Below are 16,310 nucleotides of genomic sequence, written 5' to 3' on the forward strand. Positions count from 1 at the left end.
ATTGGCCACCTCAAACAGAGAGAGCATACTTCTGGACTGTCAACATGCCTGGCTAGCTAGATTTATATCTAGCCCATACACATTGTGATCCCCGAATCAAGGACTCCAGTCCTTCAGTAAGCATTTTAGGGTGGAGTGGTGGTTCTTGATGTGCTTGTGGGAAAAAGGCAATCCTTACTGAGACAACTGATGATGCTCGAGGAGAGGTGTGTGGTGCAGACTCTGAAAGCACTTTGATCAAAGCACACTCAAGGCTTTTCCCAGAGGGATAGGTAACCTACCCAGAACAAATGCTTGAAAAAAAATGCAGCCACTTAATCTAATGAATTCACAAGCAACATGTACATTTAACTCAATTTTATTTGTAAATATGCCACTATAAAAATGTAATATAAACCTGATTAAGACTTTCCATCAAATAATTAAATAATCCTGAGAACTAGATTGGTGTGAAAATCTCAATTGATATTTGATCTCTTGTTGCTAAATGTACCTAATACTGGACAGTGTGTGAATGTAGGAGGGAAAGGCAGTAGTCCAAATAAAAACCTGTCTGGACCACTAGGCATTACAGAATATTGGTCTACTCAATACAAAGAATACATTAAATACAACACCATATTTTCTTAAACAGAAAATCCTGCCTGCATGGTCATTGTAACTAGTTTAAAAACAGGAGTGTCCACTTTCAAGACAAAATGGAAGTAGGTAGTTTCTTCTCCACCCTCAGAAGTCCTGCCGAATATTTTCTTTGTTTTCATCCCCTTGTGCTTGTTTCATCTTGTTTATTTCACTCTCGAGCTGGACGATTGCTCTCTCGATCTCGTAGTTCTTACTAACTAATGTGACCCAGCTGAAATGACACAAAATGAAGGGCATTGTTAATTGTCTAAGTGGCTGAAATGATATTCTTTGTTTTTGTTACATTCAAGATTTACTATCTTACAAAAAGATCAAATTATACTGCTCAGAAAGGGACCATCAGCACATTGCACTAAGCTGCGACATGTCCCCTGGTCATCACATTCAAATCTGACCCTTTTCTGAATCAATTCTTTCTCAGCATGTGTAAAACCAAAATTATAAAATTCAATTAATTTTCACAAGTATATACTCAAGGATTGGTAGCAGTTAAAAGGACATAAGAAATAGGAAAAAGTAGATTATGTGGATCCTCCCTGGTACCCAATCTCTTAATAACATAGATGATCTACTAACTCATCACTTTTTCCCTACATCTCAAAACGACCCATTATGAATGTTAGAGTTTACAAGACAGTTGTGATTAAAACAGTGCTCTTTAACTGAATGAATAATTACAAATTCTAGAGATCCGAGTGACATGGGTTGAATCTCAAGACAAACAGAAACCAACGGACATCAAATGACAATTCTCACAGCGTGACACATGAACGCTCAGTAAAGCGGCAGCTACTTTATGAGAAAGAGGGAAATAAAAGCAATTCCTGCCCTGTGAAGAAGGAAAGCAACTATCGTTATCAAAGTTAGCTACCAAACAGGGTTCTCCTCTGCTCGGTTCACAATAAAACACTGCACCTCCCAGTCGCAAACCATTTTAACTCCCCCTCCCATTCCTTAGACAACATGTCCATCATGGGCCTCCTGCAGTGCCACAATGGTGTCATCCGAAGGTTGCAGGAACAGCAACTCATATTCCGCTTGGGAACCCTGCAGCCCAATGATATCAATGTGGACTTCACAAGCTTCAAAATCTCCCCCTCGCCCACTGCATCCCAAAACCAGCCCAGCTTGTCCCCGCCTCCCTAACCTGCTCTTCCTCTCACCTATCCCCTCCTCCCACCTCAAGCCACACCTCCATTTCCCACCTACCAACCTCATCCCACCTCCTTGACCTGTCCGTCCTCCCCGGACTGACCTATCACCTCCCCACCTATACTCTCCTCTATCCATCTTCGGTCTGCCTACCCCTCTCTCCCTATTTATTTCAGAACCCTCTCCCCATCCTCCTCTCTGAAGAAGGGTCTAGGCCCGAAACATCAGCTTTTGTGCTCCTGAGATACTGCTTGGCCTGCTGTGTTCATCATCTCCACACTTTGTTATCTAGGGTTCTAGAGAGTTCACTTTCTGAACAAACAAGACTCCTAGAAGCTGAAGAAGCATGGCTTAACCGAGATGGGCCTCGCCGGTGCAAGTTCACCCTAAAAGATACTAGCTGAGTGAAATGACTTTCAAAGGATAATGGGTAGTTCAGCCTAACGTTAGGGTGAAATGAGCTAGCTGGCCAGCCAGGAGTAACTGTGGACTTTTGTGATGCTCCACACCTGTTAGAGATCAAATACACAACAGAAACAATCTAAGACATATCTCAATTGTGCTCCTTGGTTAATTCATGAAAAAGTCACTTTCTTTAATTGAGTGTACTACCTGCTTGTCAAGTAGTGCTTGATCTATGTTCATTTTACTTTACTTGTAAAGTCTTAAAACATGCACTTTTAATCTTTGGTTATTTCATTCACTAGAAAATTCATACGCTAAAAAAATTATTGGTCTGTGGAGATTATAGCACCCTTAGAGTCCAAAGGTTTAGTGATCTTCGCCTTGAATATACTCAAGAACTGAATGCCTATATTCCTGTGGGGTAGATAATTCAAAACACAACAAATACCCAAAGATTGGTGGAGTTGCGGAGAGTGAGGAGGATAGTCAGAAGATACAGCAGGATATAAATCAGTTAGTGGCATGGGCAGAAAAATAGGAGATGGAGTTTTATCCAGACAAATGTGAGGTATTGCATTTTGGAAGGTCAAGTACAGTCAGAAATTATACAGTGAATGGCAGAACTCTTAGGAGTATTGAAACGCAGGGGGATCTGGGTGTGCAGGTCCACAGAAAACTGAAGGTGACAGCACAGGTAGATAAGGTAGTAAAAAAGGCTTATGGCATGCTTGCCTTCATCGGAAGGAGCACTGAATACAAGGATCGACAAGTTATGCTGCAGCTTAATAGAGCTTTAGTTAGGCCACACTTGGAATACTGCGTACAGTTCTGTTCACCACACTACCAGAAGGATGTGGATGCTTTGGAGAGGGTACAGAAAAAAGTTTCCAAGGATGTTGCCTGGTATGGGGGATTTTAGCCATGAAGAAAGATTGGCTAGACTGGGTTTGTTTCCACTGGAACACAGGAGGTTGAGGGACAACCTAATAGAAGTTTATAAGATTGTGAATGGCATGGATAGAGTGGAAAGTACGGGGCTTCTTCTCAGGGTGGAGCGGTCAATTACTAGGTTCAAGATGCAAGGGGGAAGTTTAAGAGATGTGCGAGGCAAGTTTTTCACACAAAGGGTGGTGAGTGCCTGGAACGCACTGCCAGAGGAGGTGGTGGAAGCAGGCACAAGAGCAGCATTTAAGAAGCACCTGGACGAATAGATGAATAGGAAGGGAAGAGGGATACAGATGTACCATCTGCTTTCTCAGTACGTGCCTACGGAACTGGACCAAACCTCAGCAAAAGACTCACCTTCATTTCCCTGTGCCCGGGCATCAATAAATTCCTTTCACGTTTGGATGTTGCACTTTTTTTTTTTTTAAAATCGGCACCTCTGCACCCATTTTTATTTTAGCTCTGAGTCTAACCCACCCTCGACAGACCCCTTCTCCTGCCACCAACACACCCCATCCTCCTGACACCACCCCAAGGACACCTACCCTCCCTCGACCTCTTTATCTCCAACTGCCAGCTCACCTCATATTCTGCCTCAGGAGCCTACAGCCCGATGGCCTAAACATGGAATTCAACAGCTTTAAAATCTCCCCAACCCCAGCCTCATCCCATGACCAACCCTCCCTCTCATCCCCGCCTCCTTGACCTGACACAACCTGTCCATCTTCTCTCCCACCTATCTGCCACTCCCACCTCACTACCCAATCCCCACCACTGCCAACCTGCACTCACCTATCACCATCCCACTTACCTTCCCCAGCGCTATACCCCTCCTCTCTATTTATTTCAGAGCTCCATTCCCCCTCCTCTATTTCTGAAAAAGGGTCCTGACCCAAAACGTCAGCTTTCCTGCTCCCCTGATGCTGCCTGGCCTGTTGTGTTCCTCCAGCTCCACACTGTGTTACCACTTGGTTCACTAATGTCCTTTAGGGAAGGAAATCTGCAATCCTCACCACGTCAGACTCCATGTGACTCCAAGCCCTCTGCAATGCAACTGCCTTAAAATTCAGGAGCAACTGAGGACAGACAACAAATTCTGGCTCTGTCAGTAACACACACATTCCATGGCAAAAAGAAAATTTGTGGACAGCCTATGACTGAGATTATTTAAAATTCAGGTAAAAGAGATTCTTCACATCTTAGGGAATCATTGAACCTGGGAATGAGGAAAGGAAAATATCGTTGAAGCCAAAGATCAGCCATGATCATGCTGAATGTATAGCAGGATCAATGGGTTGAATGGTCTCCTAATCTCCCAAGTATATAATAACACAACATAACTATGATTGAGGGGCCACCTCCATAGAGTTGTCAGGATCAGTATTCATTGTGAACGTGCTATCACAAGATCCATGCTGAGTCCTCCTGTCCCCTCATTATGCCCTTCATGTATCATTACTATGAGGTGCTACTGTTCACCAACTTCTTGCAAGATGGCTTGGAAATGGTAACCTGTCGGGCTGTTGACCTGACACCCTAAAACTACAAAAAATGCAGGAAATGCTTTGCAGGTCAGGTAAAAACAGAGTTTAAGTTTCAGGTCTGTGACCTTTCATCAGAATCTTAAATGTACAAGTTTATTCCCTGTCCCTACAAACCAGGAAAGTTTGCCAGCGCTTTGCTCAGTAGAGATAGAGACCTGTTTCTTCGGTGCAGTACAGCTTTTCATTGTTTTCAAAGTAGTTTGAGATTCATTTCCCAATAATTTCATATAGGTCAGTGGACCAGTTTAAAGTGATAAAACTGTGAATTATAAAGTTGAAGTTTATCAGACATCTGCATCCAGCATACAATTAGACCTTTGGAATCACTTTGCAGTGTCTTGAAATTAGAAATGACTTGTACTCCTAGAATTAAAATATTGCCAGTGACAGGTGGCACCCGTGGGTGTCTAGAAAACTAATGATATTCAGCATAATTAAGAGATGGTGAAAGTAACGTTCAAGTGGGCAGCAAACTCAGACCTAGCGAGAAATTAAAGCTACTACAATGTTTTGTGAAAACTGCACAGCTTCTGACATTTAGTTCTTGTGTAATTTAAATGTGACATTGACAAAATTGGCCAAACTGTCAAGAAGATACAGTGCCAAGTCATAGTCACATGTGCAAAGTTCACAGATTAGAAACAGCCTCAACCTTTTCTAAGTACAACATTAAAGCAACCAGAAGCATATTATCTATTCTGTAGCATAGACAGTTATTTTCCTTCCTTTCTCCCTCCAATTCCTTCCCAATCCTCCAGCTTTTCACTTTGATATCCACCTGGTTTGTTTGCATTTAATTTCCCATGGCTTTGAACTCAGGTCAGTCATTCTGTGTACTGGAGTCTGTCAATTTACAGCAACTGTACAAGTGCATCACATCACGCAGATGGGCCTTGGGTTATATGTTTACAGACAGTACAGGTGCAGAGTTACTATTCCACACTGGGTGATTGAACCATCTAATTTATGTGTGCTTGTAAGTGCCTCGTCCTTAAGGATTCAGATTTTTCCTAAATGCCATTGATTACAATGTGTCTTAATATATTTCCATCATTAACACAATCAGACGTAGTGCTTGAACTATTTTCTTGCCAAGCTTTGTTACTCTAACAATGGCAACAAGATATTTTAGCTTCATTGTTAAACTTATCACTGACAATGATCCTTACAAATCTTTCTGTTTGTGAACTGTTCAACCTACAGGATTACTTTGATCACCATTTCCTGGAATATTTCACTTTTAATTTTGTCAGATGGCCAAAATGGAGGCCACTCTTCATTTGTATTGATAAACAACAAGACCTGCATTTGCCATATCACAGGTTCTCAAACAGGACTGCTGGAAGTTGTGTCTTTGGGGCCTACAGAGGTACACAGCACCTACCCCTGGAAGGCCCTGAGTAAAATCAATGGCTCCGCTAATCAGAATTTATCTCACTTTTAGATTAGATTCCCTACAGTGTGGAAACAGGCCCTTTGGCCCAACAAGTTCACACCGCCCCTTGCAGCATCCCACCCAGGCCCTTCTCCCCTATAACCCACACACCCCTGAACACCACGGGCAATTTAGCATGGCCAATCCACCTAGCCTGCACATCTTTGGACTGTGGGAGGAAACCGGAGCACCCGGAGGAAACCCATGCAGACACGGGGAGAATGTGCAAACTCCGCACAGACAGTTGGCCAAGGGTGGGATTGAACCCGGGTCCCTGGTGCGTGAGGCAGCAGTGCTAACCACTGAGCCACCGTCCACCCTCATATCCACATGGGAAAGGAGAAACTGGAGTAAGGCTGGGGCTGTGAGGATCACTTTCCAGTCTCACCCAGACAAAGTTTCTGGGCGTACTACACAGTGCGGCCTCACACCATTACAGCCACAACTCTTGGACTATAGTGATCTTGAAGGAGTTAAATCTTAGAGCAATAATTTGACTGTGATAGCAGGACTCCATCAAAACACTCCATTGCGTCCTCTCTCCCTCCTGCAGCCAGGAGAGGGCATAAACTAACACGACAGGGCAAAGTCTCCTCTCCTCACCATCACTGGAAATAAAATCCTATTTTGCTCTGATCTCCAAGAAGATATTTAGCTTCTCCTGTATGGTAGTTGAATTGGCCGATTAGCTGCAGCCTCAAGTGGGGCACTTGGCTGATTGCTGGAGCTGCCATTTGGTATTTCTTTACCGTGGATTCAGCACTGTGGATGCTTTCGGCTCCTCACACTCCCACTTGCCTAAACAAAATGAAATGCTTCGACATTTGCCCCAAAGAGAGATGTAGCTGGTTACTAGGCGATACACAATGACCAGGTTAACTATTTTACCATATTTTCCCTCGTGTAGCTGCCCCCTGCAAAAAGTTTCAAGACTTGTTTTGAGCCAGCTAGGATACTGATATTGCCTTAATTTGGATCATAGGGCTTCCCTTGCATTTGAACCCACACTACTGGAAGACTTTAGGATCTGGGTTGGTGTTCAGACTAAATTGAAAGCAATGTCGGCTATTGTTTTGTCTTTTTGCGATCTGATTTCCTCAACTGAACCCCAATCACCAAACTCCTCATCTTGGCCTCCAGCCCCAAAATCAAAGGTCATGACTTCCACGGATATTGATATAAATTCCTCCCAATTGATGGTCAACATACGAATGTGAGAAACAGGGAATTCATAGTTGAAAGAAAAGGGAAAACAAATGCTGAGAAAACATATCATGCAAACTATTGCAACAGACTGCTAAGACAAGGAGTGACCAATGACACTGGTGCCTGTGAATTCTGCATCATTCCTTACGACCTTATTGCCATCCCCAGTAAACCCAAGTGACCTTTGTCTCACCAGCACCCCAGTCTTTGATAAACAAGCACCTTTGTCTCAGTTTCTAATGGCCACAGAGATTTTTATTCTGCCAAGTAGTTATGGGCACAAGGATCCATTTGGCATCTCATCTCCCAGCAGGGTGGTTTATGGGTTTCCTGGTTTTCACGTCATGCAGGTCTGGTCTAAAGCCTGTTGACATTTGCTCACCAGAGTGTACATCTCATTATTACAGCCTATAAGGCATGAAACCCATGCAGACACGGGGAGAACGTGCAAACTCCGCACAGACAGTCTCCCGAGGCTGGAATCGAACCTGGGTCCCTGGCGCTGAGGCTGCAGTGCTAACCACTGAACCACCGTGCCGCCCACTATTAGTTTTAATATCTATTAATAATAATTATCTATTAGTTTTCAATGAATAGATTATAGGATGATACAGCACAGGATAAGGTTATAAAGCTGGTGCCATTTCTTTGAAAGAGCTATCTAGTTAGATCTACTTTCTCACTCTTACTGCCTTGTAATTTCTTTTACTTCTTCCCCCCGTATGTATCCCATTATCCTTTCATTGTTACTTTGAATTATTTGTCACTCAATTTTTTTTTAAGTCCTTGCAAGGTCAATATATTCATGGTGTAGAAAAAAAAACTTCTCCCTCTGTCTAGAAGATTTAGCAGCAGAAGTAGGCCATTTACTCTAGACTGTTTCCATAGGAGGGAAATTTGAAGTGACACATCTGAATAGAACAATTTTCAGATTTAATAAAACAAGTTACTGTGCAAAAATCCTCACCACTGTCAGGGCCTCAACATCCACTGGCTATTTGAAACTGTGTGACTTTTGTTACTAGGCTATCTTAGTCATCAACAAATCTGGAGAAGGATGAAATTTATGCTGTTGAAAGTTTTTTGAGAAGATTTATAGCTCAGGTTGTGGTTGAGGCTGTAGACTTGCTCGCCAAGCCAGTGGTTTGATTGCACACATTGCATCACCCTGCTAGGTAACATAATCAGTGCACCTCTGGTGAAGCATTGGTATTCTGTCCCACTTGTTATTTATAAGTTTGCTGGGTAGTTGGCATCACTTCCAGTTCTGTTTTTCAGTGGTTTGTACAGCAGTTGGAATGCCAGGCCTGTAGGAATTCCCTGGCATGTCTCTGTTAAACCTTGCTATCATGGATGTATTGTCTCAGTTGAATTCATGTCCTCCTTTTGTCTGTGTGTATCGAGACAAGTGAGAATACCCACAAACAATAAAACGTAATATATAAAATACCATGCAAGGATTGTGAGAAACACTATAGGCCAAATTGGAAGAAAACTGACCATAAAAGGATACACAAACACCAAATAGTCACCGAGAGACACAAACAATTCTTACTGGTCTCAACACACACGGACAATGAAGGATACAAATTCAACTGGGACAACACATCCATAATCTCACAAGCTGAACAGCGACATATCAGGGAATTCCTGGAGGCCTGGCATTTCAACTGGAACTCCATCAACAAAGACATTGAACTGGACCCGACAAACAAACTACCAAAAAAAAACCAGAAGTGATACCAAAAGCCTCAGCAAATGAGGCATATAAATAAGAAGTGGGACAGAACACCAATGCTTCACTGGAGGCGGGGTGACAATGTTACCTAGCAGGGTGACAAAATGTCTTCAATCAAACACGCTGGCTCAGCGAGCAAGTCTACAATTTATGCTGTTATTGGTTGGTCAGGTGTGAACTGAGAAACAAATAAACTTCTGCTCAAATATTAAAGGGATCACTCAGCTAGCAATTTCACCCCACGTTGTTCTTTGAACAATTACACCTGTTCTCTAATCCAATGTTATCTACTTACTTGGATTCCATTTCACGTAGTTTACTGCCAGCAGCGAGCTGGTCATTTTTCCTCAGCCAGTTCAGGTCTTGAATCTGTTTCCTGAATCAAAATAGAATTATATATGAGATGTATCCATAATCATGAAGTTTGTAACAAAATAAAAATCATGTTCCTCAGGGAAAGAAGGTAGAATCAAAGAGGGCTTTCATGCCTGATCACCATTCAGGACACCCACTAGAAACTGCACATCAGGGGCAAGGACAGGTTGGGTCCAATCTGTGACAGCTCCATGACCAATCTACTGACCCTCAGCAGTTATGTTCAAATCCAAACAATGGTCACATAGATGAGATACTGGAGACCAGATTAGATACTTCACACTCACGACTGCTACCTTCAGTACAGGAGGAGAGAAAAATCATGTACAAAGGTGAAGGAATAAAAGCTTTACATCAACATTACCATTTTAATTGTCTTCCCCTTAGCCATTAAGTTAATACATATCCCCATGCAGATATTCAATTTGTATTAATTAACCACAAAAGAACTGCTCCTTGCAACACAAACTTCTGGGAAACTGCCAACACATCTGAGCTGCTAGGTTAATGGATTGCTCAGCCACCATCAAATGTTGAGGAGCAGACATTTCCTCCCATTAACCATTAGAAGACTGAAGGTGTTGTTTGTAATTCCCACTCCAATATCCATTTCCCATTCTAATTTTATCCCTCTCCTTAGCAACAATCTGAAATCAAGCCAGTGTGCAGAAAATATGGAGGCATGGGATTGAGGGTGATTTAGCGGTTTGGATCAGAAATTGGCTTGCTGTAAGACGACAGAAGGTGGTGGTTGATCGGAAATGTTCATCCTGGAGTTCAGTTACTAGCGGTGTACTGCAAGGATCTGTTTTGGGGCCACTGCTGTTTGTTACTTTTATAAATGACCTGGATAGGGGTGTAGAAGGATGGGTCAGTAAATTTGTGGATGACACTAAAGTCGGTGGAGTTATGGATAGTGTGGAAGGATGTTGCAGGTTAGTGGGACATAGATTAGCTGCAGAGCTGGGCTGAGAGGTGGCAAATGGAGTTTACTGCGGAAAAGTGTGAGGTGATTCACTTTGGAAGGAGTAATAGGAATACAGAGTACTGGGCTAATGGTAATATTCTTGGTAGTGTCGATGAGCAGAGAGATGTCAGTGTCCATGTGCATAGATCCCCGAAAGTTTCCACCCAGATTGATAGGGTTGTTCAGAAGGCGTACGGTGTATTAGGTTTTACTGGTAGAGGGATTGAGTTTTGGAGCCATGAGGTCATGTTGCAGCTGGACAAAACTCTGGAGCGGCCACACTTGGAGTATTGCGTACAGTTCTGATCGCCGCATTAAAGGAAGGATGTGGAAGCATTGGAAAGGGTGCAGAGGAGATGTACCAGGATGTTGCCCGGTATGGAGGAAAAGTCTTGAGGAAAGGGTGAAGGACTTGAGGCTGTTTTCGTTAGAGAAAAGAAGGTTAAGAGGCGAATTAATAGAGACATACAAGATGATCAGAGGATTAGATAGTATGGACAGCGAGAGCCTTTTTCCTTGGATGGTGAAGGCGATCACGAGGGAACACAGCTTTAAATTGAGGGGTGATAGGTATAGGACAGAAGTCAGTGGTAGTTTTTCGACTCTAAGGGTGTGGAATGCCCTACCTACAACAGTAGTAGACTTGTCAACTTTAAGGGCATTTAAATGGTCATTGGATAAACATATGGATGATAATGGAATAGTGTAGGTTAGATGGGCTTCAGATTGGTTTCACAGGTCGGTGTAACATCGAGGGCCGAAGGGCCTGTACTGCGCTGTAATGTTCTATGTTCTACATTTGTAAACTGGGAGTGTTTTGATATGGAGAGAAGAAAACAATTGGGCTTCCAGAGAAGACACATCCCCACTGTGATGTGACACAATACAAGAGATCAACCAATCTTACCTTCCGGCTGTGCTTGGAATGCACATTGTAAAGGGCAATCATCAAGTTTATAAGTGAGGTTTCAAACTTTACAATCTAGTCCACATCAATAAAATCATAGAATGATGTTTATAAAGCAAGACGACCACTCCTCAAGCAAGTAATTTACTGCAGTATGATATCCAGGACAATCCTTTGATCACAAAAGGATTAAACATTTCACAGAATGCCTCAGATACTAAAATGTTTTCGCATTTGAGAGACAAATCACTAATCCTTTTTGTAACATCTGCCATTCCCTCATTGCATGACGGCCAGCAGCAACAATGGTGTGCGCAACAGACAATTACAAACACAAATAAAACAAAGCACAACTCAAACTTCTTACCTCAGTCTCTGAAGTTCCTTCTGAGCATTTTCAATCATCTGCACCAGATTGCTATTATTGAAGTAAAGTAGTAAACAGGAAAATAAATGTAAATCCTTGGGAAAAGAGTTTGATTCTCAGCTAATTTTGTCTGTATTGGATGAAAGTAAATTTCTTTCAACCGAATATTATTAAATAGGCAGTGTCTTTGATACCATGACAAAAGCAGCTCCTTAGCCACAAATCCACTTCTCTCACTGGCAACTGTCTTGAGGCAATTAACATCCCCCGTACGTTTCTTTGTCCGAACCAATGCAAAAGCGTTTTCTTTTAACGGTGTGATTCTTTTAACGGTGTGATTTTTTTTTGCTTCATTGTGCATGTGGTGGAGTTTGAAGGGGCTATTTTTTGCAGGGGCTTTCAAATTGTGGTAAAATTTTGCAACTTAAAAGGAACATGGCTTGAAATTTTCACTTAGATTTAGTCTGGAATCAAGTTTCTGACCCACACCCTCTCTATCACTAAGACTGCCTACTGTCAGCTCTGCTTCGGCGCATGAAAACTTCATGATTATCACTACAGTCTATTTCAATGATTTATTGATGAATCCTCATTTGCATCCTCCTTAAACCTGAGCAAACCAAACTCTAAAGTCCAAATCCTAGTTGCATCATGTACTGCTTACTTGCTTGTTTACATTGAAAAATCTAAAGTATAGAACATAGAAAAGTACAGCACAGTACAGGCCCTTCGGCCCACGATGTTGTGCCATGAATTAATCCTAATCCAAAAATAAAATAACCTAACCTACATTCCCCTCAATTCACTGCTGTCCATGTGCATGTCCAGCAGTCGCTTAAGTGTCACTAATGACTCTGCTTCCACGACTACCACTAGCAAAGCATTCCATGCGCTCACAACTCTCTGGGTGAAGAACCTCCCTTAGATGTCTCCTCTATACCTTCCTCATAACACCTTAAAACTATGACCCCTCGTGGCAGTCAATCCTGCCCTGGGGAAAAGTCTCTGGCTATCGACTCTATCCATGCCGCTCATTACCTTGTACACCTCAATCAAGTCACCACTCTTCCTCCTCCTCTCCACAGAGAATAGTCCAAGGGGTGATAGGTATAGGTGAAGAGTCAATCTTGTTTTCAAATCTCTACATGGCCCTGCCCACTCCTTACCTCAAATCTCCTTCAGCCCCAACAACCCTACTAAAATCTGTGATCCTCGATTTCTGACCACTTGCACATGCCAGATTTTCAAACACTCGACAATACTTTCAGGTACCTACTATCTAATCTCTAGAATCATCCTCTTAAATAACTCCACTCCCATCTCCTTTAATGTTACATCTTTTTTGACCAAACTCAAGATCATCTGTCCTAATATTTCTTCATATGGTTTGGTAAATCTTTCAACTGAGCAGCTTGGAAACTTTGCTATGTTAAAGACAGTATGTGAATGCAACTGGTTATCATACTCCTATACCCCTTTTTAAATGTTGTTGCTGAGAGATTTTTGAAACTTTAAGGCAAAATTAAAATTGGACACAGTTTATGGGATGCTATGGTTATGCATTTAGATGCTTTGTTGACCTGGTAACTACAGCAAGCAAAATGACAGCTGAAATTAATCCATTACCCATGATTAAGTCAATGAATAGATGAACTCTCCATCCAGGTTCATATACTGAATTGCCATTGGTAGCCAAGAACCTCAAAACATTTGCATGGGAATGAAATGTGAAAATGGACGTTTATAGTTGGAGGAGTAAGCCAATCATCGACCATGCTCTGCCTTTTAATATGATCATCGGCTGATTGAACATTTCAATGCCTTTTATACACACAGCTCCATAATCACTCATCACTTAACCACTTTACACCACTGATAATCAAAAAAAATTACCAACCTCTACCTTAAATGTACTTAAAGGCTGAACTTTCCCAGTACACTGGGGCAAAGAATTTCAAATATTTACAACCCTTTGAGAGGGGGGAGAAAAAAGCATTGTCATCTGGCTCCTAACAGGCAGGCCCAAGTTCAGGACTCTCAAAACAAGGGAAACATCTTATCTGCATTTTTATTTTGTTTCTTTATTCACTCACAGGATGAGGGCATCACTGGCTATTTACTGCCCATCCCTGATCAGAGGGCAATTAGGAGTCAACCACATTGCTGTGGGCCCAGAGTCACACATAGGCCAGAACAGGTAAGGGTTGCAGTTTCCTTCCCTAGAAAATATTAGTGAACCAGATGTGTTTTTCTAATAATTGACAATGGATTCATAGTCATCATTCGACTGTTAATTCCAGATTTTTTATTGCATCCAAATTCCACCATCTACCACGGCAGGATTCAAACCCAGGTTCCAGGACATTATCTGGGTGTCTGGATTAACAACCCAAAAACAATATTACTAGGCCATCACCTCCAGTCTATTGATTTAAGTTTTTTGTAGGGTTCAATGAGATCAGCTTTCCTTCAGAATCCTATAAAATTCAGGCCCAGTATGCTCAATCCCTCTTCACAGGAAGAAGTTGCATGAACCTTTGTTGCAATCCCTCTATAGCGACAGTATCTTTCCTGAGATTGTGATCAAACCTGCAACACTACTCCATGTGCAATCTAACCAAACTTCTGCACAACTGAAGTAAAACTTCACTATTTTTGAACTCAAGAACCCATCTGCGATAAAGGCTAACATTCCATTAATCTTCCTAATAGCTTGCTGCACCTGCCTGTTAGCCTTCAGTGGCTGACTGAAAAAAAACTGTCCAAATTCTTATCGTTTATACACTGCACATATGTTCCTCCAATCAAAATGGAAAGCCTCACATTTTTCCAATCTACCATGTCTTTGCCGTTCACTGAGCCTGTCTAGATTATAAAACCACTAATAGCTTCCTCACGACACACTCCTGCTCAGCTCTGTATCGACTGCAAATTTGAAAATATTACATTTAGTCCCTACATCCAAAAACGTTGATCCCCATTGTGAATTTTGTTGGTAACATCCTCAAAAACCTCCAAGTTCGTCAAACCCTATTTTCCTGTTGCAAATCCATGCTGACTTTGCCTAATTAGATTGTTTTTATCCAATTGCCCATTCATCATGACCATTATTATTCAGTTTAGAATTTTCTTGACTAAAGACATGTAGTTCCCTGCTTTCACACTTGTTCCCTTCTTAAATAGCAGAGTGAAATTTGCTAGCTTCCAATCTGCAGGAATCTACAGAAATTTGGAAGATAATCACTAATGCATCAACTATATAGCCAGTTCTTCTGAAGCCCTGGAATGTAGAACACCAGGGCCCAGTGATTTATCCATTTTCAGCCCCGTTAATTTCTTGAAGACAACGTTCCTTCAAATAGTCATGTTTTTAAACTCATTCTCTATAGTCACTTGGATCTCTAATTCTGGGAGATTGTTGAGTTTTCCAGACTGAAGATACACAAAGAAATCACCTAGCTCATATAATAAAACAACGAACAGTTGATGCTGGAACCTGAAACAAAACAAAAATTGCTGGAGAAGTGCAGCAAGTCTGGCAACATCTCTGGGGAGAATGCAGTTCTGAAGAAGGGTCACTGAACCCAAAACATAAACTCCAATTTCTGTCCACAGATGCTGACAGATCTGCTAAATTTCTCCATTGATTTCTGGTTCTGAAATTTCTCTTTTCTCCATTATAAATATTCCTGACTGTGTTTATCGTGGACCCACAATCATCTCAGCCAAATATTTCCTGATATGTACCTGTAGAAGCTTTTACAAACTACTTTGGGTTTTTTTTTGTTCTATTACATTCATATTCTATACTTCCTTTCCTTATCATTTCTTAGTCCTTTGAAAATTTTTAAAATATTTTCAATTCAGATTTATTAATATTTCTGGCACTTTATAAGCTTTTTCTTTTAATGTGATACAATCCTTAACTTTGTCAGCCACAGTTGACTGACATTTTTAGAGTTTTTGTATCATGAAGGAATATATAGTTACTGTTGGCATATAACAGTTCTTTAAAGACTGTCTATACAGTCATGCCTTTTAATGAATTTTCTCCAATCCAGCCCAGTAATTTGCGCCTCAAACTTTCCTATTTTGTCTTATTCAAATTTAATATCCTTGCTTCAGATTGAAAAACCTCATATCACGTAAACTTTGATCATATGGTGTTCACTGATCATTAAAATTTCTCTTACAAAATTACCAATTCGCACTTCATTACAGAATACTAGATCTAAAACAGCCTATTCCTTTGTTAGCTCTTCAACAAACTGCTCTAGAAAACCATCCCTGACACACGCCAGAAACCGGTCCTCCATAGTTGGTATTTGACGGGTTTATCCAGTCCAAATGCACATTGAAGTCATACATGATTACTGTGTTTCCCAAGCTACGTACATCTCACCTCCACCACAAATTTGATGGCATACAAATAACTACCAACATTATCTGTTGTCTCTTGCTATTTCGGAGTTCTACCCAAACAGATTCCACACATTGTTCTTCAAATCTGTGACTTTTCCTTCATGCATTGATTCCATCTCAATCAACACAACTCCACCTTCCTGTTCTGATCTGTCCCTCTTGAACACTGGATATCCATAAATACTCAGTTCCCTCTCCTAGTCAC

General features: G+C 41.5%; 1 protein-coding gene across 1 annotated transcript in view; it reads right to left on the minus strand.

Moving 5' to 3' along the window:
• Positions 1–342: 342 nt before the first annotated feature.
• Positions 343–16,310, minus strand: part of bcas2 (BCAS2 pre-mRNA processing factor) — a 36,606-nt gene continuing 20,638 nt past the window's right edge. The window contains exons 5-7 of the mRNA XM_048552845.2: positions 11,684–11,734; positions 9,363–9,443; positions 343–853 (exon numbers count right to left, since the gene is read on the minus strand). Of these exons, the coding sequence (XP_048408802.1) occupies positions 727–853; positions 9,363–9,443; positions 11,684–11,734 (259 nt within the window). The 3' untranslated portion in view covers positions 343–726. The remainder of the gene's footprint in view (positions 854–9,362; positions 9,444–11,683; positions 11,735–16,310) is intronic.

This window comes from Stegostoma tigrinum, chromosome 21 (assembly GCF_030684315.1).
Source record: "Stegostoma tigrinum isolate sSteTig4 chromosome 21, sSteTig4.hap1, whole genome shotgun sequence".
Taxonomy (NCBI): Eukaryota; Metazoa; Chordata; class Chondrichthyes; order Orectolobiformes; family Stegostomatidae; genus Stegostoma; species Stegostoma tigrinum.